General features: G+C 39.7%; 1 protein-coding gene across 1 annotated transcript in view; it reads right to left on the bottom strand.

Moving 5' to 3' along the window:
- Positions 1-2,777: 2,777 nt before the first annotated feature.
- The window catches only part of htra1b (HtrA serine peptidase 1b), a 45,424-nt gene continuing 22,744 nt past the window's right edge, over positions 2,778-25,457 (bottom strand). Inside the window, exons 4-9 of the mRNA XM_041210223.1 lie at positions 14,311-14,505; positions 14,174-14,206; positions 13,604-13,718; positions 7,045-7,102; positions 5,153-5,248; positions 2,778-4,402 (exon numbers count right to left, since the gene is read on the bottom strand). Of these exons, the coding sequence (XP_041066157.1) occupies positions 4,234-4,402; positions 5,153-5,248; positions 7,045-7,102; positions 13,604-13,718; positions 14,174-14,206; positions 14,311-14,505 (666 nt within the window). The 3' untranslated portion in view covers positions 2,778-4,233. The remainder of the gene's footprint in view (positions 4,403-5,152; positions 5,249-7,044; positions 7,103-13,603; positions 13,719-14,173; positions 14,207-14,310; positions 14,506-25,457) is intronic.

The raw sequence follows: 25,457 nt of genomic DNA, 5'->3' as shown, positions 1-25,457 counted from the left end.
ACTTAAAAGGGAGGCCTCTTATTCTTAAACCGTGTCCCCCTAGTTCTAGTCTCCCTCACAAGAGGAAACATCTATTCAGCATCCAGCTATCAAGTTCCCTAAGGATCTTATATGTTTCAATAAAATCACTTTTCATTCTTCTAAACTCCAATGGATATAGGTACAACCTGTTCAACCTTTCTTCATAAAATAAGCTCCTCATCCCAGGAATGAGTTAAGTGAACCTTCTCTGAACTGCTTCTAATGCAATTGTCCTTTTTCAAATAAGGAGACTAAAACTGTATACAGTACTCCAGATGTGGTCTCATCAAGGCCCCTGTACAGTTGTAAAACTTCCGTACTTTTTTATTCCATTCCCCCTGCAGTAAGTGACAGCATTCTATTTGCCTTCCTAGTCACTTGCTGTACCTACATACTAACTTCTTGTGATTCATGGGTTAGGACCCCAGATCTCTCTATATGACTGAGTTATGCAATCACTCTCCATTTAAATAGTATACTGTACTTTTATCCTTCCTGCAGAAGTGGACAAGCTCACATTGTTACATTGGGCCTTTGGAATATCAGCATCCTATGGAAATTATAGGAACCCAAATAGCATAGAGATGGTGTATGGGACCCTCCAGCAGCAAGGTCCCCTCCAATTCATACAACAGCCTGACTTGGAAATATTTCACCACTCCTTCATCACCACTGGGACAAAATCTGGAACTCCCTCCCTGACAACACTGTGGATGTACCTTTGCCATATGGACTGCAGCAGTTGAAGGCAGCAATTCACCACTACTTTCTCAAGGACAATTAGGGATGGGTAAGAAATGCTAGCCTTGTCAGCAATGCTCACATCCTGTGAAATAATTAAAAAGAGTTCCTCCTCAAGTCAGAAAGGTGTTTTAGCTAACATGTCTTTTTATTTCTGTTGGAATATGGATTAAAATTACAATGGCTACGATTTGAAGGACATGTCTACTGGAACAGTGAGAGAGATATATGCACGGTTGCTGCCCTGGAAAAGAGTATGCCATGAAAGACAGGATGGTGTCAAGGAGGACTCTGGTCTAATGGGGAACTGTCTGGCAACAATATTTTAATTGGCTCCTGATCATGTGATCAGGGTTTGCGAGAGAGCAGTGCAGTAGAGTAGCTCCTTTTAGCCTGAAAGGAAAAATACTTAAAACCTCTCTTGTGCGTGTATAAAATTCCAGTAATTCTACAATAATAGCTAGCTGGCTTTTTTTCCCTCATATCTCTATAACCTGCTCTCTCTCTCGGAAAACCCCTGTCAATAGGCAAAGGGGAAAATCATCATTAGAGACATTGAAAGGCAAGTACTCAACTAGTGAACTAAAGACTGAAAAGTGCTGGAAGCCTACCATGTGTCATCAGCAAAGAACTGAAAGGAATTTTGAAGACATCGATCAAAATCAACCCATTGAATCCTGTACTCCGGAATTGGTGCTATTGAACTGTTTTATCCCATCCTTAAAATCCATGTTTTTGTGTGTCTAATGTATCTTGTATGTGTGTGTATAGGGATTTAAGAAGTTTAGGTTATAGGGTTAGAAATTAGCAGTTCATATTTCTTTCTTTTGCCACTGGTTAAAGACAATTTGTTCAATAAACAGTTATTTACTTATTAAGTTTACAAACCTGGTGCTTGTATTCTGTTAACCTAAATTAAATAGATAGGTGGGTTGATCAAACTTTTTCACATATGTATAAGGGAGCAGTGGGGCTTGATATTGCAGTGGACATCTCCGGTGAGTTGTGACACTACCTAGAGGAATGATGTCGGTTAACATGTCAGCAAGCAGGATTCAAGTTGGAAATGCAGGTGATAAGCTATTTTAACCATGCAGACTGAAAATCTTTGGGCTTAATATATCAGCGTCATGCTTATATAGCCTAATGCGAAATAGGGTTCTTTGAAATTTGCTGCCCTTGATTAATCTGTTAATTTAACAGAAATTCAGCTCAACTACTTAAATATAAAAGTGGGATAGCACATTGAACATTTTAAGATTACTCCAAGTTTGATTTGAATCCAAGCAAAAGCAGCATAATATTAAAACCTAACGATGAAAACTTGTCGACAAGAGTGATCACAAGTTTGGCTGGGACACTTTGAGCTGACACGTTTAGAATGGGGCTTTGGGTCTGGAGCCTCCACTCACTCATACAAGGCAAGAAACTCTTCCAAGTAGAGAACTCTCACATCCCAGCCCTCAGTCAGGACCCAGTGGAGATTCACTGAAGATTCACCAAGTGACAGCAGGCATTCCTCCCTGACAACAGGCAGAGGTGAAGCCCATTGGAGGTTAAAAACTGCGTGCTAAGACAGCAACACAGCCCAAATTCTCCTGTGGTTGGCTTTAAAGGGGGTTGGGGAAAGGGCAGCAGCATTTTTTTTCTTTATCCTTTCATGGGATGTGGGCATAGCTGGCAAGGCCAGCAGGTTGCCCATCCCTAATTGTCCTTGAACTGAGTGACTTGTTAGGCCATTCCAGGGGGCAGTTAAGAGTCAACCACATTGCTGTGTGTCTGGAGTCACATGTAGGCCAGTCTAGATAAGGACAGCAAATTCCCTTCCCTAAAGGACATTAGTTAATAGCATAATGCCAAGCCACAGGTGCTGAAAAAGGGAAAGCATGATGGATGATGGAGCACAGGAACAGAAGGAAGCTTCTTGATTGAATGTGAAGCTTCTCTTTTTGCAGAGTACTGAACACTGTCTCCAGCACCAAGTGCAAATGACAAACAACAGTCTGCAATAAGCATTGAAACAGAAAAAATATTTATTTAACAATAAAGACCTTTCTTGGCAATACAAGTATGGCCCTTAAGTCAGACATCATAGAAACAACAAATCAAGAGGCAGTAGCACCTGTTTTTAAATGGGAAAGTGGTCCCCGATCTGTTCCCAGTACAATTAGAGAGAAAGATTTTTGAGCAGAACTTGACGAAATTAATTTATAGCCAATTCACATTTCTGCACACTTCTGAGACATAGTCAAGTTCAGCAACCTGAAACACCAGCAGGGAAAATCAGTTTCAGCATGGTTTTGGACAATATGTGGAAAAGGATGAGTATATATTTTTCCTGTGTTGCATGCATTTTTAAGATGCTAGTTGTAAGCAGGACAGAGTAAAAATATACACTGGTAGAAAATGTTTTACTTTAAAATATTTTCTGGCAAAAAACCAATATAAAGCCCAGTTATTCCTAGTTACTCCTGGTCTTAGCACTGGTCGTTCTCCGAATCTGTGCATCAAACTTCACTTAAAACTTTCTTTAACTAGGAATTAGCAGTGTGCACACATGCCATCCAGGCTCAGGGAGTCTCCCAGCAGAAGTAGGAATTGGGGCATAAAACCATGAAGTGGCTATAAATCAGGCCCATTGGATGGACATCCCCATTCTCCATCCCCATCTGAACATAGCCCCTGCAGAACAATATTGCAATATGTGTGAAGTGTACTGTTGACACCCACTGGGGAAAGGAAAAGTGATAATTTAAAATGGAAGAGAAAATCAGAGGAAAGTTCATCCTCAAGCCCCTACCATGAAAATTGCTAAAACTGGCTTTGGTGAAGCCCTGGAGCAAATTGGCTCCTTTATATCTCAGCCTCATGAAATTCTGGTCTGGAGAAAAAAAGACTGGGGATTGAGGAAGGGGAATAAAAATTTTTTCACATATATCCCCACAATTATTTCACATTAGACTCACCCATTTGGTGGACAGCCTGACGAAAGCATTCTGATATCTTGAGGCAAGAAAAAGTTGTGCCAACACTTAAATCCTGCTAGGCCCACACCAGCAATGTCATGGATCTCATTTACCTTCACATGGTGAAAGCTAAGTAACTGCATATTAAGAGATTCGGTGCCAATATCAATAATGATAATCCCCAATCTTATAAAGTAGAAATTCTCACTGAGTGAATTGTTCACACTGACATTTTAAGGAAAGTAGATTACAATAAAATGAAATTGAAAAAAAGATGAATTAAGGAAATGCATGGGGGAAACAGATTTTAATTTACAATAGATTCTAGAGCATCTCAGCTTGTAACTCTATGCAGAAATATATCCAAGCTGCAGATATCTCCTGATGGTGTTGTGCAATAGAAATATCAACAGGACTATAAGCTATTTTCTAAGGACTGCGTTCATCCAGTAAACATCAAATTCTTTGTTATTTTATTCACATAGGCAAGGAGACCCAGCTCACTTTAAGGTTCAATTTCTTCAGTCACAACATTTATTATCACATCTTCATTGCTTCGGCGGACCAATATGGACAGGGATGGGTCCTTTCTAATGGCTTCGCTGACATCACTGGATGAAGTTACCAATTGATTATTAATACTAATAATCACATCATTGTCCTTCAGGCCTCCACTGGGAAGAAATAAGAAAGTTCATTATTCCTGATGCATTTTATATACATACAGCCTCAGTGACATTTTACCATCTTTGATACATGTTTTTGTTATCTTCTTATGCCACACAATCTTTCTCCAGCCAGTGAAAGGAGGAGATGGATAAGACTCATATAGATGAAGAAGACCATTCAGCCTATCTTAGCTCTTCCATTCTCAAGAGTTTCTAAATCTCTACCCATCATGACTTCTAATTGTTCCTTAAAAAATTAGAAGTTTTTATTTTAAACTTCACTCCTCAATTGTGAAATTCATTCTGAATGTTGACCACCCATTGCATTAGTGAGAACTTCCAGGCATCAGTTCCACATTGATAGTATTGAAAATGAATTTCTGCTTCTTTGCCTAGTTTGAACCTGCATCTAATTTACATTAATGACCAGGATTGAGAAGCTGAAGGCAAATTTACAAACAATACCAAACCAGAGGGGTAGCTGACAATGAATGAGCTGAAGGTAGAAGTGATTTAACCCGGTGGAGGTGTGCAGCCAACACTTAACATGATCCCCAAGGTAGTTAGCCAATTGGGAAGAAAAATTGGGCAATCCTGCAGCTTCTTAAGGATCTGCAGCATTTTAAAGGGGAAGGTTTTTTTGTTGGCTAATGGAAGAGCCAACAACCTGAAGCCGCAGCAAGATGTCCATGGAATTGAAATGGGGTCTTAGAAGTACCAAATGTAAAACACATGGAAGTTATTTCTTTCTCTTACTTGAAAGCTGGTGTTCGTGGAATGACCTCAATGATATAGGCTCCAGCATTGACATTAGGGAAATCTTTCTGCCGCTCCTTCAGTTCTTTTGCAAGGCTGAAAAACAAACAAGACTCAGCAATACTTGTATGAATGCAAATAGAAATCTGCACCAAATTTCTTGAACTTAGTGACAACGTTATCTTTCCATGACCACAAAATAATTTTCCACCATTATGAGATACCCAATCCAGATGCCAAGATGGACGGATAATATGCTTGAAGTTATTGTCTGTATGCTATGCATTAAATTGTGGTAACAATCTGCATCAATTTATTCCTTAAATTTTGAAGTGAAGAGCCATTGAATATCATACTAATGATTTTATACTTGCTATCAACATACCTTTAATTTTGATTGGTCAGCTATGTTAACTTCCCTGGTTAGTCACTTGGTTCTATTCAATCAAAGACAAGGAATACCTAGTAATGACTGCTCTTCTTATTCCTATATTGTTGCTTCCAATCCACCCTTGGCTCTCTCCTCTTCTTCAGCTAGATGGCACTGTCATCTACAGGCACAGGGTCAGCTTCCACATATAAGTTAATGACACAAAATTTCTATCCCCCCCACCCCCTACCCCTTCTGATTGGACATCCAAATTTGGAAAAGCTGCAAACTCATCATTGAACATGGGGAAGATTGAAGCCATCATCTTTGGAATGGACTCCTCTCCTCCTCCCTGGCCACTGTCTCGGGTTGAACCAGATGGTTCACAACCTTGGCATCCTATTCAGTTCTGAGTGAGTTTTTGGTCCCATATCATCTCCATTACAAAGATTGCTTACTTTCATCTTCATAACATCATCTGGTTCTGCCCCTCCCTCATGTCATCTACTGAAACCCTCATTCTTCTGCTTAGATCCTTGCACTGCCTTGACATCTCTATAATCTTCTCTAATGCTGCAAGCCCACCTACCGCCATTGAAGATCTGCACAAAAAGGAGGAAGTCATGCATCTAATGAATGCCCGTTACAAACCATTACAATATACATTAAAAATGCATTGAAAAAGTCAGTCACTTCCTTTCTTTCCTGACTTTTATAAACTGACTGCACCCCAAAAGTACAAGCCAGGATTTCCCAGGTAAAGCTTATATTTAGATGGTCTTATGTAGCTTTTTCCTGCAAGTGCCACCTAAAAGTCTTTTTTATTCGAAAGGACCAGCCATCTTAGCAACTCAACATCACAAGCCTGCTCAAGATCCGTGGGAATTACCACCAGCAGTCAGCTAATAAATTTTCATCAATTTTACATTCTGTTACATAATTTTCTGTTTCCCGTCAGCCACCAATATAAATTAGACAGCTTAGCAACTGCAAAGCATAAGGCAATCTCTCCATTATTTAACCCCACAAAACCTATTTTGAAACTAATGTTCATTCAACTGCAAGCATTCATGACATCCTAACATCCTACAGTTGATTGCAGTTGTGTTATGCAAACCCTATGGTGTGACTGTTTATAGAACAGGGCAAGGGGTGAAGCAACAAAACTCAAATGCACAATCAAACTAGTAGACTTCAGTGTCAGTCACTGCTAGGAGGTGAAATCCTGTCAGAATGACAGGATGCTTCATGGCTGTTTGACCCAATAGTTACAAGCTCACCACGTTGCTGAAAGAAAATAGCCCAACAATGACAAATATTCATATTACACCAACCATTAAAATGTTATGTGATGTGCAGCTGCATTTTCCAGGAGACAATTGTACTATGTCTTGTTGACAATGAGGCAGCAGCAGTACAAAATACTTTAAGATTCATATTATGAAACTCTGACACAATCACCACCCTTCAAAAACCGCCACATCTCTACCTCTATACAGATATAAGTCTATGGTTTACTTACGCAGGGGTAAGTGTAATCATTCTAACTCCCAGGTATCTCTTTTTTGTTGGAGTTTGTCCTGCAAAAAAAAAAACACAAATCCATCTTATTTGGGAAAGAAAATTCATCTGGTGAACTTAATTAGCTTTTCTGAACACATTTCACTTGACTTGTGTGTCTGCCTGGATTTTCAAAGCACCAGTTGCCATCAGAAAATAAATATGCTATTTTAAAACATGCTTTTATTTTCGCTAGAGACACTGTGCAGAGGAAGTTCTCACAAGAACATTTATGTTGTTGCTACACACAGCAACGGAAGGAATCCTAATACAACAATATTTAGTATGCAAAAGGAATCATGTAACTTTTTCCCTTATTGTTCCAGCTTAGACTTGGAAATCTTTAGGATTAATATTAAAAGATGATGTTTGTTCTGTTTAAGACCAGCATTATAAAAACACCCCTCAATGAAAAGATCTGAGTCAGAATATATCTTGGGAGTTTCCTCACAGGGTAAACCTGGCTCTGATAGCAACATGTTCTCGATTGCAAAGCTATTATTTAATACATTTCTAAGTCACTTTTAGTGCCACTATTGCATTTATGAAATAGGGAACAATGTGGCATCCTGATTTCTGGCAACAAGTATTATAGATGGCCAAAAGCCCCATCTATAATGCAGCTAAGTCTCAGCCCATTAGAAATCTGAGCCATTAGAAACCAGATTTATTTGAAGACCTTTTTAAAAATTGGCAACAGGTAGCATAATGCCACTAAAAGTGGGGTCAAGTTCAGTTTATTGTATCCTATCAAAAGGAAGTAGCATTGCGCTTAAGTATTGGTTATTGTACTCTGACACAAAATGTAAGCTCTAGCCCAAAATCTGAGAGCAACATCTCAGGTAAACCCAGTTTTCAAACAACAATTGCACCAAATGAAATGCAAGTGCTGACTGGCATTAAATTGTAAGTGACAAATAGTCTCTGTATATTTAATGTTCTGATGTACTGTTAATATAATTCTAGATGCAATCTAACCACTCAACCCAAGTAATGGTGCTTTGCAGCAATTCCCAACTAGTACAGGATAAAATGTACAGAGCAGGTGTATGATTTCCTGGGGCCCTGGGCCCCTCTGCACAGCTCCCCATGATCCATTAAAACATGAGTCTCAAGACTCTGACTCACCCTCTTCTGACAGTGTTTTAAACACTAGGTTGTTTTGATCGAGTGAATATATGCAGTTTCTCTGTATTATTTGTGTGTTTCATCTGCGGGTTTTACTGGGAGCCACGTATTTGTTTGGGGACCCTGGCTATGGCCCCACACTTGGTTATAGAGTCCCTTGAATCTGTGTGTTAATCCATTCCTGTAAGTAGGATTTTGAAAAGATACCTTATAGCTCCCTTTTACACCGTTGCACCATAAACACCTGTGCTCATTACACTGTTACAATACCAACTACACTGTTCCACTATTACAGTCTATGCTTCCTTCACATTGCTGTTGTCTCCTTTTCTATTGTACTGTTACTGTTCACTCTTCACTGTTATATTTTGACTATCCTTAACATGATTTCTGCCACCATTTCACCGTAATACCTTCTAGACAGTACAGCAGGTTTCAAATCTTCATAACTGTCATTTTACTAACAAAGTATTGCAACTGTCTCAATCTGAAATAACTCCAGGCAAGCTCTCCAAGGTCATACTTCGTAGTGTGGTGTACTTGGATTTCCAAAAGACATTTGCTAAGGTACCACATCAAAGGTTACTACACAAGATAAGAGCACATGGTGTCAGGGCTAAGATATTAGCATAAATAAATGAGCGGTTAGCTAACAGGAAGCCGAGAGCAGGGATAAATGGGTCCTTTGTGAGTTGGCAAGTGGAGGGCTACAGGGATCAGTGCTGGGGCCTCAACTATTCATAATCTGTATCAATGACTTGGACAAAGGGACCAAATATATAGTAGCAAAATTTGCCAAATACACCAAGATAGGTAGGAAAGTCCGTTGTCAAGAGGAGATAGAGTGTCTACGAAGAGACATAGATAGGTTAAGTGAGTGGGCAAAATTTTGCCTGATGGAGTATGATGTGAGAAAATGTGAATTTGTCCACTTTGACAGGAAGAAGGGGAAAGCAGTATACTATTTAAATGGAGAGTGATTACAGTTTTTGGTTGTACAGAGGGATCTGGGTATCCCGGTACATGAATCTTGAAAAAGTTGGAATGCAGGTACAGCAAGTGACTAGGGAGGCAAATGGAATGTTAGGGTTTATTGCAAGGGGAATGGAATATAAAAATAGGGAAGTTTTTACTGCAGCTTACAGGGCCTTGGTGAGAACCTGGAGTACTGTGCACAGTTTTGGTCTCTTTATTTGAAAAATAATATAATTGCATTAGAAGCAGTTCAGAGAAGGTTCACTCAACTCATTCCTGGGATGAAGGGTTTATCTTATGAAGAAAGGTTGAACAAATTGTGCCTTTACCCAATGGAGCTTAAAAGAATGGGAGGTGATCTTACTGAAACATATAAAATTCTGAGGGGGTTTGATACGACGGATATCAGAAGGATGTTTCCTCTTGTGGGGGAGACTAGAACTAAGGGACACAGTTTAAGAATAAGAGGTGTCCTTTTTAAGACAGAGATGAAGAGAAATTTTTCTCTCACTTGAGTTGTTGGTCTGTGGAATGCTTTTCCCCAGAAAGCAGTGAAGGCTGGGTTGTTGAATTTATTCAAGGCTGAGTCAGATAGATTTTTGATAAATAAGAGAGTCAAGGGTTTGGGGCCAGATAGGAAAGTGGAAGTGACACCACAACCAAATCAGCCATGATCTTATCAAATGCCAGAGCAGACTAGAAGGGCTGAATGATCCACTCCTGCTCTTAAGCCCCATGTTCCTCTGATTTTCTGCTTGCCGATGACTGTGCACCAGCTGCCAGTTCAGTGTTAGACACACAATGTAGCATGGAATTGTTTTCCAATGCTTGCAACTTCAGTCTTATGATCAGCACAAAGAAAACTGAAGTAAATGTACCACCTGCTCAGGATAGCCCTATAAATCGAGCCCAAGGTTTCAGTCCATTGCTGAACAGTAGATAAGTTCACTCATCTCAGCAGTACACTCTCTCGAGCTGTCTATATTAATGACGAGATACATGCAAGAATTGCCAAAGCAAGTGTAGTCTTTGGCAGGTTTTGAACATCAATCTGGGAATAAAGAGCAGTAAGTCTGCCCATCAAATTGAAAGTAATAGAGCAATAGTCCTACCCACTCTGCACTATGCATGGGAGGCTTGGACTGTGTACCAGCATCATGCCAAGAAGCTCAGCCACTTTCATTTGAGCTGCTTCCGGAAACTTCTTATAATCAGGCGCAGGACTAAATACCAGGCACAGAGGTGCTCACCCAAGCTGGCAAGCCAAGCATCCACACCATATTGAGGCAGTCACAACTGAGTTAGACTGGTCTTGTAGCCAGAATGCCTGACAACCACTAATCAAAGTGAATCTTCTATGGAGAGCTCAAGCCTGGGGTGGTCAAAGGAACCTCTACAAGGACACTCTGAAGGCTTCCCTCAGGAGGTTGACATTGACTTAAGAGTCCATGATCACCACACCCGGGGCACAATCAAATGAAAAGTGGCATGGCCTCCTTCAAAAACAAGCACATATCAGAAGCAGAGGGAAAACACAGGGAGAGTTCGGCAACTTGTCCAAAGCTCAATCGTCTGCGGTATCGTGTCTTATTTGCAGGTCCTTCTGGGCACAGATTGGCTTTATCAATCACCTATATATCCACTTCAACCCTACCAAACACCCCGGATGATAAGCATGGTCATCTTTGCCCCGAAGGACAAACAAGATTACAACTCTTAATAGCTTCCATTTTTATATTAATCTGATTTATCCCTTTAATACATCAAAAATAACGTCAAAAAGCTACTTTTTAGGGGAAAAAACATTTACAGTCAGCTCTGAATCTAACATAAAAAAGAACTCCATTCATAGCCCAGAAGTGCCCCAGGAATGCCTGCCCTGATGTTTATTCACTGATGTTTACAGCTTAAACCACAAATCGAGTTTACACAATCTCCAGCCCCCAGTTTCCCCTTTTACGTCAGTGTGTAAATATAACTTTGTAACTTTGTGCTAGTCTGGAAAGACAGTTTCTACAGGCACTGAGTTAGGTGGCGTATTCTTGCCTATATCAGCACCCAGTTACACCTCTTTTGTTCCGAGCATTGGCGCTCTCTAATAAACAGCGTGGGATAATTTTCAGTAAACTTGGCTGGAAGGATGGATTGCTCACCCTTGGTACAACCCAACATGCCAATAAAATCTGCTTTTTCGGCAAACATTGGGGTTGATAGACTCTTCTGGCAATGCTGGACAACAAGCAATAGTAAAATTGAACAGGGTGTGCTCTGTCAGTTCCACCCCCACCTGCCAAAAGTGAAGTTATCCTAAATCATTTTTGTCATTTAATTCATTAAATATTTAATTCAAATCATTCAATTCCATGTATATTTGGACTCTTGTCCATGTAGAAAACCCCTAGTCACAATGTTTGAAATTTAAGAAGTGTAGGTGATTCAATTAAATTGGTCATTCACAGGAAGGGTAAAATTCCTAATTACAGCAACATTGCTTCTCCAAATAAAAAAAAATCTATGAACGTAGCACCATTCGGGAACTCGACTTGAAATTGAACTGAAAAAGGTAAATGGGCCTCTCTCGGTCGTGCATTCTAACGTTGTGCAATTAAACTCCATTACTCTCACTAGCTCTGCAAATAAACAAGTTTTCCATTTTGGCTATCAACCACAAGTGTCACTCAAATACACAGCAAAACTGGCTCCGTTCTGCCCCAGCAATATATGAAATATATGTATATACATGCACCAGATCCTATTAGAAAATTGCAAAAACAAGGCTAAAGCAGAAGATGAGTTGAAACATCTACCTCCAGGACTCAATTTCAAACACTGATGAACACGGAGATGACACCAATGGATTTTTTTTTCCTTTTCTTACACAATATATCAAAGCATTCCATTTGGTGCTGTTTTCAATTTGGTCCCAATTTTGCTCCAAAAGACTTGAGGCAGAATTTTCCCCCTATTGGGGGGGAAGTTTAGGAGCTAGCGCATGGAAGCATGCCTCCAATTGGCAGCCCAACTGGGGGCGCGCCGCCATTTTACATGGGTGGGCTATTTAAGGCCCACCCAGCATGGTGTCTGCAAGGAAGCGCTATGCGCTCCCTGTGTGGGCGGGGGAGGGGTGTTGTCCCTGAGCCGGGAGTGCACTCTTTTTGCGCGTGTGCCCAAAAGCCTCAGGGATATGAAGTGCGCTAAGTGCTGCCTCAGGGAGGTCGGCTCCTGTCCGAAATAATTTTAAAAGCAGAAGAAATAAATTTCCCTGACATGTCCCCTCATGTGATGCTGTCCATCACCTTCATTGACTATTTTATTAAAAATTTTAAAACCTACAAGAAACCTCATCTCGCCCGTTTTCTTTAGCCCGCCAGGGCTCCCGGCCTGTCCTCCAACTTTAAGGTTGGACGGGCAGGTCCATTAATTACTTTAATTACTTTGTCGATATCCTCAATTGGCCTTTGACAGATTGGCGAGCGCACAGCTGATTCAGCTGAGCCCCCACCGAGCTGAAAATTGAAATGACGCGGGGTGACGTTGGGAGTTCCACCCGACATCATCCCACATCATTTTACGTGTCAGCGAGCGGGCCCCGCCCCCCACTCGCCAACCAGGAAATCCTGGCCTAGAAGCCATTCATGCCAAGGCATCAGCATCTGCTCTTTAAAAGAGAAATTTAAAATGATTCCCACTTCCCTGCTAGCTGCCCATACCCGTGTATCTTCCCCTGCTACAAATGGTTATCTTGTTTTCCTTTAAAAGTCTTTGTCTTAGCTACTCAAACGTGAGCAGCCTTGTGGCCACTGGGAACTGACTTGAGAATGGCCAAACTCATTATATGTAGGAAACTCACAAGTGATGGAAAGAAATGGTTTTAATCCCATCAGCCCAGGCTGGATTTGAATCCAGGTCGCAGACAGGAATAACTAATGTGTAATTGACTGAGGCTTCAGTAAGTATTCTATTTCAGAACCAAGTTGTACTTTCTGGAGGTGGAACTGTCTTAATATTTTCCAATGCTTTAAAATGGTTTCTTCAATGTACCCTTCTCTGACCCACTGGATTAGCAGTGAGAGATTCCCAGATCCCATCAATGGCAGTTTGCGAATAGTTGGTGGACAGGAATAACACATGCCGATGCTTGTTTCCAAGTTTCCCTCAGGAGAGTTCACCTTATGGCGCATCTCATCTGCCACCCACTTCACAGCACAGAGTGCCAGGGCATGATCTCACTGGAACTCAATGCTATAACCACATTGAATTCAGATTTTGCAACTTCTAGTATTTGAAAGAAATTTTAAAATGACACTGCACTGCTGCACACAAGGCCTGTTACAATTTATTAAATTATTAAAACTATTTTATATTAAAATTAATTTATTAAAATCAAGCAAAGAACGAAAACTCTATACTCTACATACCTTTTGCTTGTCGGTCATGAGATTCAACTAAAAACTGTCGAATTTTGTCGGATGGAATTGCAAATGATATTCCAGCAGTCACCTTCAGGGTGTTAATTCCAACAACCTCACCATCCTAAATAAAACAGTGTACAAAAGTACAATTAGCCGGTCACTTTGTCAGGATAGGGAAGACATGATGTTTAAACGTAATTTGCATTTCACAGAAATCCATATAAAGTGAAAAATGTGGAGTGGTATGATAGATTTTTCCTTTTGTGTTATTGGAACACAATTAGATTTATTGAAAGTGAGAACACTCAGAATGCACAGCACTGAGTATCTACATGCAACATTCATAAGATATGAAAGTACCAACCCTTCAGGCTCAAACTGTAGCTGTGAAGAGGCAGCGCTCAGGCACATTCTGCTGTTGGTGTGTTAGCATGGGATTGGGCTTGGAATCCCAGTGTTTATTAAACAGAACTACTTGTGGATAAAATTAATGTAAAACTAAAGATAAAGAGAAAAATAATTAAACTTAAATGAAGATTAGGCTACTTTCACAGAAAAAAGAAAAACCGTTCTTACCAAATTCACCAGTGGACCCCCTGAGTTTCCATACTATGAAAAAAACAGAAATAATTTTCAGATCAAAATTTGGACTATGGCAATGTTTATGAAAAAAACACCTTAACTCACAACAAATGCATCTGTGTCAAACATACATTGATAATAGCATCCGTCTGAATGTAATCAATATCGGAGTTTCGTAGGCCCAGTTCCTTTCCACCTCGCTGAGCTGTGCTCACTATTCCTGTGGTCACTGTGTTTTGTAGGGAAAATGGACTTCCAATGGCAACCACAAACTCGCCTGGTCTCAGGTCTGTGGAGCGACCTAGCAGCAGCACTGGCAGTTTACCCTAGCAACAGACAATAAAATTATTAGGGTGGTTGTTTGGTTACATTGCAATGTAAACAGTACATGCCATTAAGAGAGAAAAATATGACTAATTATGACTATAAAAAGTGGTGGACTTCTCCAAGAGAATTTGTCAAAGTCCAGACTGGCGGGGCACACGTTCCTGTCTAAATTGTAAGCTCCTGACTTTGCCCACAGTGTCAGAGTTGAGGCCCAGTAATGTGAGCATAAAAATTAAGAGCTAAATCACTCAAACCAACTTCATTCAGCTATTAGTGGTCTGCGTACAAGTGGCAAAAAGGCAAAAGCTGGGATGCAGTTCATCTCTCTGCCCTCTTGGCTGGATGTCTTTCCAGGAATGGTGAAGGGGAATTCGGGCTGGCATGGGAAGTCCACATGCAATATCTGAGTTGAAGCCTTTTACATACTTGGTCACCTGATTTTGGAAAGGTCCACAAATAATTTGAATAGTGAAGTATAAATCTAAACTGACACGCAGAGAGGATGTGAAAAAGTACAAGGTTAAAATATGCAATAGGATTTTTTAATGTACAATATTAAATGCTGTATTTCTAGACTTACTTCTGAAGTATAAAGCCAAGGAAAACCAGGGAAATAGAAGATCAACTTATAGAATCATAGGACTTAGGAGCAGGAGTAGACCATTCAGCCCTTTGAATTTGCTCCGCCATTTGTTAAGAACATGGTTGATCCAACTATGGTCTCAACTCCACTTTCCTCTCTACCCCATAACCCTCAACTCCCTTATCAAAAACCTAACTCAGCCTTGAATAAGTTCAATGACCCAGCCTCCAGTGCTCTCTGGGAAAGAGGGTGTCACAGGCTAGCAACTCTCAGAGAAAAAAATCTTCTCTCTTTTATTGAAAAATACTTCTCAAAATTAAATGGAACACTTCTTACTCAGATTTTATTGCCTTAACTAAAAATCCACTGTACAGGAACTAGGTACTGTAGTTAGATATTTTTCTTTTCATTTGTGGACTGGATAATCTTGTCTCGGACAGCTGCGAAGAATCTTTGTGAGCTTGTGTTGTTTTAATTCAGTTTCTTGTTGGTGCAAGAGAGCAACAGAAAACTGCTTATAACTCGATAGTAAACTGACAGTAAAATCTCATCTAAATTTTGAAAGGTCACAAGATTGGATAATGCAGGTAATTGGAATGTTATTCTGGTACAACAGAAAATGATTTTCTGAGGTTTTAGTCAAAGCACATTGTTGGGATACAGGAAAAGGATGTTAACTATCATCTAAAGCACACAATAAGTCAGACTGAGCTGTATTTTACCAGCCCTCTAAAGATCAGCTGGGAGGTAAGGGGCCTCCAAAATGGCAATGTGGGGGGGGGTGGAGACCATCATCTTTCCACCACTACATTATTTTACCAGTGGTGGGAAAGATGGGGGTGAGCCTGGTGAACCCTGGTAGTCTCCCCATGGGCTTGTTGTCAGGAAGGTCCTAATCGGGCTTTCTGCAGCTCACACAAGGGCCTCCTGGAGGCAAAGACCACACCCGCCCTCATGTGGGCCTGCCTGAATGGCCCACAAACCCTACTTACCTGATTAGGAGGGCAGCCCTCTTCTTCAAGGTGCAGCCCCAGCAGTGGCCAGCATTTACAGTGGAGTTGCCAAGATGCTCAGCTGCCACCCTCTCATTGGCCAGCAGCACCTGGGTTTGTGCAGCCATCCTCTAAAGGGATGTCAGCCCCAACTTCAACTAACTGACACAGGTAAAATGCGGCCAGGAACCTCGCAAAGAGCCAAGGCAGGATTGCTGCTGCAATGACGAAGTCAGCTCACTGAGTGTGAAAAGTAAATTCTACATCTCCCTTATTAAATACACAGACTTAAAACAATAGAATTGTGTATTCAGAACTATCCCTGTTTACTGCAATAATAATAGAGATAAAAATAAAAAAACTGCGGGTGCTGGAAATCCAAAACAAAAACAGAATTACCTGGAAAAACTCAGCAGGTCTGGCAGCATCGGTGGAGAAGAAAAGAGTTGACAGTTCGAGTTGAAGGGTCATGAGGACTCGAAACGTCAACTCTTTTCTTCTCCACCGATGCTGCCAGACCTGCTGAGTTTTTCCAGGTAATTTTGTTTACTGCAAATCAGGTGTTGATCAGGGTTTCTATTGGACAGAATTTTCTGCCTGCTGGGCAGGCTCTGGAAAAAGTACAACTGGCACTTTCTGGTTTACTTTATAATTTTGTCCTCATGATGTTATCAATCATCTAACTTAGCAATAAGAACCTAGGCTTTTGTAACTCCAACATCAGGAGGGAAAGATTCTTTGATCAGATGATTTAATAAAAATGCCAACTCATACAACACCTCTACATGTACAGAGATTTTTTATCGCTAAAGTTAGCAACTAAAGAAATGAAATCATTCCCTTGCGTCTATACTTTCCAACGAACTGCAATAAGTGAAAAAAAATTGCTAAGTTTCTTGATGTTATGACTCAGAATGGTTATTGTCGGTAACGGAAATGAGGAATAATAGCAAACAATTGACCTGCCATTCTAAAGCTAGTTCCAGGTTTCACCATCTATTTGTTAATTTAACAGGTAACTTTAACTATTGATGTATATGGTCGAACTCTGCCCATAATTGGCTGCAAAACTGCAATACCTATGCTTTACTTCCTGAATCCTTCTCGTTTGTATTGATCACTTTAGTCTAATTTTGTGGTCTCACTATGACACTTCTGTTCTCTTCATTTTGGCTCTCTTCCTATTTCAGTATGTCATGCCATCCTATAACAGAACAATAGGATGACAAGAAGAGGTGCCAAGGAAGCAATCTGGAGAAATGTTCAACAATAATTGAGCATGGGACGAATTAACACCACAATATACATCACTTTGGTACAGAAAGTACCTGAAGAAACCTTAAAGGGTTGAGATAGTTTAGTAGCTAAACATTATAAATATGCTCTAGATACTGAGTCATGTCATAGGACAGCATAACAAAGGTTAAAACAATTAGAGGACCAACTGGAGTTACCATTACATTCAGGATTGTCATTGCTCAGTGCCTGTTTGGCGAGTGCATTGAAATCATTTGTCAAAATAGATTTTTGGTACCAAAGATAGGACATGCTTCAATTACTAAGAGAAAGTGAGTATGAAAAGCCGACCTTGAAATGGACTTGGCTAACACTATAGAATTTTAGTCGTGGAAACAGAAAGAAATGCAGCCTTAAATCGAAAGAACTACATAACAATACATAATGATTAGACAATCATTGTAATAGTTTACTTTTAGCATGCTCCAACTTGCTCTATATACTAACTGAATCAATGACCATTAAACTTAACCTTCACCAACAGATTGTAGTTAAACTTAAGCATCAACTAAATGAATAAATTGACTTCAATTAAATCTCCGCTGCAGAAAATCATAATTTGGTTACAGTCATCCTTCATATATAATTATTTGAAAGAAGTGCATAGGAATCAAACAATTTTCTAAAAATGCTAATAAAACTGTGAAGAATGTTGCAGCATAATTAATCTCTATTATGCCCAGATGGCGGATATAAAATGACTAGAATAGGTAGACTTGGAGCTCAAGCTATTGGTACAATATACACACACATTGAAAGATGCACAGCTGTTTAAGTCAGTCAGTGGTTGAAGTATAGAGCCCAGAGAGATTTCAGGTTTAATCCTTAGTCTGTTGAGTTAGCAAATTTCAATTAGGGTGTGAATGGGAGTGCAATAAGTGGCCTCTATGCTCCATTGTTGCGATGGAGAAAATGGACTAAAACTCCTGCTCCTGGTTGCTATGAGTGACTACTGCTCAAAGTACATATGTGTAGATGTTGTGTGTGGACAGATCAGCTTTGACTGTATCATGTTAATGGTATGTTAATTATGTTAAGATAGGCAGGTGAAAGGCATAGTTTAAGCACTTAGGGCATATACAATGAGCGAGTTCTGGGGCACTGGGTTGGTAGGTAGGAAGGAAGCAGACATATGTAATTCTGCATTCTGTGAATAAACCCATTATCAAGAAAAGTATTAGTGTCTAGCTTCATATTTCTACTGGCTTGGGAATAAATTAAAATATCATATCCCACAATCAAATAGCTTGCTAATATTCACTGCTTGGACACATGAAGTATGACTACTTGAGTAAGATTCTGGATAGTGACTGGCAACTGTGGAACATCCATCAGCCAGCGATTGATGCTGTTCAGGTGAAGAAGATTAAATGGAATTAGAAAAGAATTGGGGAAAAAAAAACAATTGAAAGAACATTCCAATGGAAGACTCTTTAATGGCCTTATCTTTTGTTATTCCTTGGTAAAATATGTTAGTTATTTAAATTCCACAATATATTTTTAGTTTGTATTAGAGTAAAAACTTCAGCACCTGTTACAATGCAACAGATTTAGAGATTGGATAATCAAGAATATCCAAGCTTGAAGCTTCTTTTATATTGTTCAAGAGCTATGCGATCACTTGCAGTTTTCAAAATGCAGTTCTCATGCAGTTAACTGGGGGCTTATAAAACCGATGGGACTCCTTAATTCTGTGAACCCATAAATATCCATTAAAGATCATCTTTACTCAGGGCCAATCTTAGCAAATCCCAGCAGAGTTAAAATTAGCTTGTATCCAGCTGCATGCGACTTGGCCATTAAGAGCTGGCAGTATAACAGCTTTAATCTTTCACATAGGGTACGCCAACAGCCTAGGTCAAGAGATGAAGACAATGCAAATAACATAAATTGAAACACCCTTTTTTTCTCTTAATTTGTGTCAGAATTTTATGTTATCTGGTGTAATATAATGTAACACAATGAAGCAGCAGCTTGGTCAACATTTTCTGCTGTGAAAAACCTGGCAGATATTCAGAGCAGCAGAGAATTGGAATGGAGGTAACCAAAATTCCACTGTAATCTTGAATTGGTATACTGCTGACATCACAGCAGCATTTCCATGTGTTTCAACAGTTCTACTAATGGAGATTCCCTCTCAAACACGGTGACACAAGCCTGTTCTCTGGTTGGCCATCTTAACCATAAACTAAAGTGGGTGTATTTGGAAGATGTGAAGTAGTAAAACATTGACGAGACATTTTTATCACCAGTCATCATATTTTCATTACTATTTTCTGGATTGTTCATTTTTGATATGAATGAAACCTGGAAAATGTTGGATGTGTTGAAACTGTAGAAAAAAATAGCAATTTAAATTTTAATTATTTCAATTAATTTGATTTGACTATTTAATCAAAGCAAATAAATCACCAATTAAAGCATTATAACAGAAAATGAAAAGGTAGCTCTCTGTCAGAATGCAGCAAGACTCTTAATAGATTTTGAGGGTAACTCCAGCACAGCCCTGTAAGCTCCAGGAGAATTTTTAAATAATTGCCTTTTACAATAGTAGCTTTAAAACTAAATAGAATGCGTAATTATCAAAGCTGATACTCAGAGGGGTCTTGTGTCAAAGCTGTGCACATTGTGGTGGTGATGATACAAACTGCATCATATCAGTAATAAAGTTAATTCTGTATTTAATTAATCCAGAATCAAGTAGTTCAGTGAACATGGGTGGCATTTAATGCAGGCGACAGGGATCTTGCCAATGGCTGGAGACCCAATAAGAGTCACGCATTGCCTCCTTTGGGGGAGGCCTAATGCATTAAATGGACAGCGAGAGGCTTTCCCCAAGATCAAGAACTCCCGGGACAGAAATCCTGTTCCCTGAGAGCTGCTGGCCAATCAGAGGTTAGCAGCTGTGCAGGTAGCACCTCCAGGGGAGCTGTGGCTGCTGCCAGCAATGCAACTAGGGAGTAGCTTAGGGTCACAAGGGACGAGGCTACAGGTGCGAAAGCGCAATGGGGGTCTGCAGCAAGGGCAGGGGGATGGTTTTCATTGGGCTACCCCTTTCCAATGCCCAGTCTCTCCATCGGTACTTAGCACCTGACAGCGAAGGATGTCCCTAGAAGCCCACAAGCAAAGATGACTGCCTTGCCCACTGCTGGTTGAAGACCTATTAATGCCCAATTAATGGCCTCAATTGGCAGCAGGGTGTGAAGGCTGTCCATGAGGCTTCCCATCCCATATTTAATTGGGGCAGAGGCAGGATGGCGACAGTATCCCCACCCACCACCCTCTCATCTGATTAAATGCTTCCCACTTCCAAACCCACCCCAGGGGAGGACATTAAATTCCACCCCATGTGTTAATTTAAGTAACCAACCCAGGTGAAACATCTATTATTTTTAGCCAGCAGAAATGAGAGTATTACAGTAAATTCTGTATAGCAATTAAATAGTGATCATGCTTTGTGCTATAATTACTGAAATGCTAGTCTGCGGATTGTAAAAATGGTAAACTCTATTAGTTCCAAATGCCAACTTAATTAATTTAACATACAAATGTATAGCTCTAACTAGTACACAGTTTGTCTGCCAATAGACTGCTTGCACTTTTAGTGAAAGGCAGCTTTTGAATTCAGCCCTCCCTAAATTTCTCAGCCATACACAAAAGTGTTATCATGACAAAATTATCATTATTTAGCCACTCCATGGATGCAATTTGTCTCAACCTGCCCCTGAACATGATCAGAATCTGGCATGTGAGAGATGCGAGACTGTGGTTTGGTGATTCAATGCTGAACAATTTTTTTTAAAGGTGTACATGATCAAACCTGCCTTATGTTGCGCAATAATTCTGGATAAATTTAATACTAATTAATGACTCCCACTCAAAGGAAAAGCTCATCATGAAAATGTGCACTATTCCGGTTATTATCTTGCTCTTCTGTTTTGGTCATCAACCTGAAACATTTACTTTAGTTCTCTCTCCACAGATGCTGCCCGACCCACTGAATGTTTTACAACATATTCTAATTTTATTTCTTGTATTGCAAGATTTTGTTTTTGTTTTTAACCTTTCCCTTTATTGGGGAGAATGGAAGAAAAGTGGCTTGTATATTTTTAGTTGTAATAAATAATATCTATAAAGCCTAAATTAGCTCAGACTGTAATCAAAGTACAGCCTTTATGTGATTACATTATATAAAAAAAATCTAACAGTTCAAATATTATTTTGTATTCATTTATCAGTTATGATCTGTTAATTGTGTGACCTGCTTTTATTTGCAAATTCCTTCAGATGCTTAAGAAAAATTATGTAAAATTCCCAAACAATACTTCAGCTACTAATTAATTCACCCATTAAACCTTTTGCCCTTGGGTAACTAGTTAACTTGAAAAAAAATGAGAATTGGAAAAAAATGTGCGCAACTGGCATTGGTTTTGTTGTACTTACATTTGCCATTTTTCATTACTGCATTAACAAAACCAGCTTTATCCCAGTAACTCAAAGCATTTAATTTGGCTGTGTCATAAACATAATGCTTTGTTGGATGAAAATTGGGTACTGATTTATGGATAAGAACTGGGCCAACTGCAAAATGACAATAAAAGGAGATGCAAAGTTAGAGAGATTACAATATTGAAATTTCTCTGCATTAGAAAGTGGTATAGAAACTTCACAAAACAGAAATGTTGGGGACGCCAGCAGGTCAGGCAGCAGCTGTTGAAAAAATACAAGTCAGCTGACCTTTCTGGTATAAACCATTCCTCAGGACCGAAGGGTATCACTGATGAACAGCGCCTAAAAAAAGAAATAGGACAAGAGGAAGGAGAAAGGAGGAACAAGGAAAGAAACACAATGACCACATGTAGGAAGAGACATAGATTGACCTGTACAGGGTTAGTGTGGGTATCAGAAATTGTAGGAGGACAGAAGTGATAACGCGAATAGTCCAAGTAATCAGGACACTAAAGTGTGAGAAATGTTCAAAAGATTCAGGAAATGGCATGGGAAGCATGAAATACTAGCAAAGTAGAGTAGTTTCCACCAGGAGACTGATGGAAGAAAGAAGTAGGTTGACATCAAGGACTCCAGCGATCTGGCCAGCACAGTGTTCCAACAAGGGAGAGGGGATAAAAACAAAAAAACTGCGGATGCTGGAAATCCAAAACAAAAACAAAAACAGAATTACCTGGAAAAACTCAGCAGGTCTGGCAGCATCGGCGGAGAAGAAAAGAGTTGACGTTTCGAGTCCTCATGACCCTTCGACAGAACTTGAGTTCGAGTCCAAGAAAGAGTTGAAATATAAGCTGGTTTAAGGTGTGTGTGTGGGGGGCGGAGAGAGAGAGAGAGAGAGAGAGAGAGAAAGAGAGAGAGAGAGAGAGAGAGAGAGAGAGGTGGAGTGGGAGTGTGGTTGTAGGGACAAACAAGCAGTGATAGAAGCAGATCATCAAAGGATGTCAACAACAATAATACAAAAGAATACATAGGTGTTAAAGTTAAAGTTGGTGATATTATCTAAACGAATGTGCTAATTAAGAATGGATGGTAGGGCACTCAAGGTATACCTTGAGTGCCCTACCATCCATTCTTAATTAGCACATTCGTTTAGATAATATCACCAACTTTAACTTTAACACCTATGTATTCTTTTGTATTATTGTTGTTGACATCCTTTGATGATCTGCTTCTATCACTGCTTGTTTGTCCCTACAACCACACCCCCACTCCACCTCTCTCTCTCTCTCCGCCCCCCACACACACACCTTAAACCAGCTTATATTTCAACTCTTTCTTGGATTCAAACTCAAGTTCTGTCGAAGGGTCATGAGGACTCGAAACGTCAACTCTTTTCTTCTCCGCCGGTGCTGCCAGACCTGCTGAGTTTTTCAAGGGAGGGGATTCCTACCCATTGCACCAACCCCCTTTCCACCACATAAAATTTCACAGCCATTTTACAAATAAGAATATAAAAGAAACAAGGAGGGTATCAAAGTGACACTGCAAACATAATTTGAAGTATAGCCAAATAACAGAGGGTGAGCTGGATTCACATAAATAATCACTTCAGTAAAATCAGCCATAATGGGGTCTCTAACGAAAGAGCACCTGTTAGGTTTCACCACAAATAAACACATTTGAGCTAAGGCAGTGTACTGTTTCCCAACATAGATCTTGTTCAATGATAGTAGAAATAGTTGAACCGGAGGTTTCTTAGCCAGCTCCAAATTTATTTGCACAGATGTTAAGTGCTATTATTGTGCACTGGCTGCTGAATGAACGTTGGATTGCGTTCTAATGCTCCAGGGGTAACTTTGTGCTGTTCTTTTATACCACTATGGTCTCAGCTGCTTTTAAACCAAGGTTGCCAAAACATAGAGGCTAAAACAATCCAGCCAGTACATTAATAGGAAATCTATCTTATTTCATAGTCAAGCATGAAGCAGCACAGTGGCAAGAAAGAAGCAAAGATTATGCTCAATCCTGAAAACATAAAGCCAAGTAGCACAAAGACTAATCACATAACTCCAATTTTGGCTCCTACTTAATAATATTTTGGAATTCACACATTGTCCAAATAAGCCACGTGTATTAATTTATAGGCATCACATTTCAAAAACAGAAATAGGTGTTTATCAATCACTAATATTAGTGTTCCTTAATATGACAAATCAGTGGTCTCTGATATTAAAAGTTCTTATGATTGATGCTGCCCTGATGGTTCAGTTGGCAAAATATCAATCAACAGGGGATTTTTTTAATTATTTCTGTTACACAATAAATTTCTATTAACTGTTTTTTTTTAAAAAAGATAATTAAAAAATTCCAAATGTATTACCTAGCAAACACATCTGAACATGTTTGAAATGTTCCATCTAACCAACCATTCAGGGCTTGCAAGAACCCATCAATCTGTGTAGAAAGCTGACTGGTTCCTCCAATATAATTCTTTGTCCACCCAAGCCAGAGGTTGTACTTCAGTGGGTACACAGTAGTTTCCTATCTTTACCATGCTAAAAGATGCATCAATAAAGGAGGACTCAACAATAATGAAGCGTTATAAACAATGGGTATTAAGTTGCGGTTTATATATCAGAGTATTTTAAAGGGGATGTTTGTATGATAGTAATGGAATCCTGATCATCTAAGAGCAAGTTACAAATTTGCAGAAGTACCTACAAATTGTTTGAAATATCATTTTTATATTATTTCTCAATAATGGGTCAGTTTCAGTTTTGCAAACTCAAGTCAGAGGGTTGCATTTTCAAGCTCTTTCTCCGTATTGCTTTGAAGTGTTGACTTAAATTAATTGCGCAATTTCTGAAAGCGCTGCTTTGTCTGGGTTGCCAACCTTTGGGCAAGCTATCAAATTTAGGCACATCTGTCTTTCAATGATTCAGGTAACATTTAAAGATCCTATAGTACTATTAAAGTAATTGTCCTGGCCAACATTTCTCCCATAGCTAATACTAACCTAAACAACCCAACAAGCCATTTGGTTTTTTTTTTATTTGTTCGTGGGATGTGGCTGTCACTGGCTAGGCCAGCATTTATTGCCCATCCCTAATTTCCCTTGTTCAGAGGGCCATTTTAAGAGTCAACCACATTGCTGTGGGTCATGTAGGCCAGATCAGGTGAGGACAGCAGATTTTCTTCCCTAAAGGACATTGGTGAACCAGGTGGGTTTTTACAACAATTGACAATGGTTTTATAGTCATCATTAGACTTTTAATTCCAGATATTTCTTGAATTCAAATTCTGCCATGGTCACCTTGGGTCTCTGGATTACCAGTCCAGTGACAATACCACCACGCCACCACTTCCACCACCTGTTGCTTTGCTGTCTATGGAACTTTATTGTCAACAAATGGCTGAGAACTTTAACTGCACTTCAATCAAACTGCTTACATGTAAAGTGCTTTGAAGTGTTTTTGTAATGTAGTAAGAGCTATATAAATACAAATTCACCACTGAAGTGTAGTGTTTTGCCAGCATGATTATCTATCATATTTTACTGTGGAAATGCTTGTCTCTGCCTGCAACACAGCAAAACAATCAGAAGTTACATATCGCAAGCAAATCCTTCAAC

Source organism: Carcharodon carcharias, chromosome 17 (assembly GCF_017639515.1).
Source record: "Carcharodon carcharias isolate sCarCar2 chromosome 17, sCarCar2.pri, whole genome shotgun sequence".
NCBI classification, from domain to species: domain Eukaryota; kingdom Metazoa; phylum Chordata; class Chondrichthyes; order Lamniformes; family Lamnidae; genus Carcharodon; species Carcharodon carcharias.
This window is presented reverse-complemented; position numbering and strand designations above follow the sequence as displayed.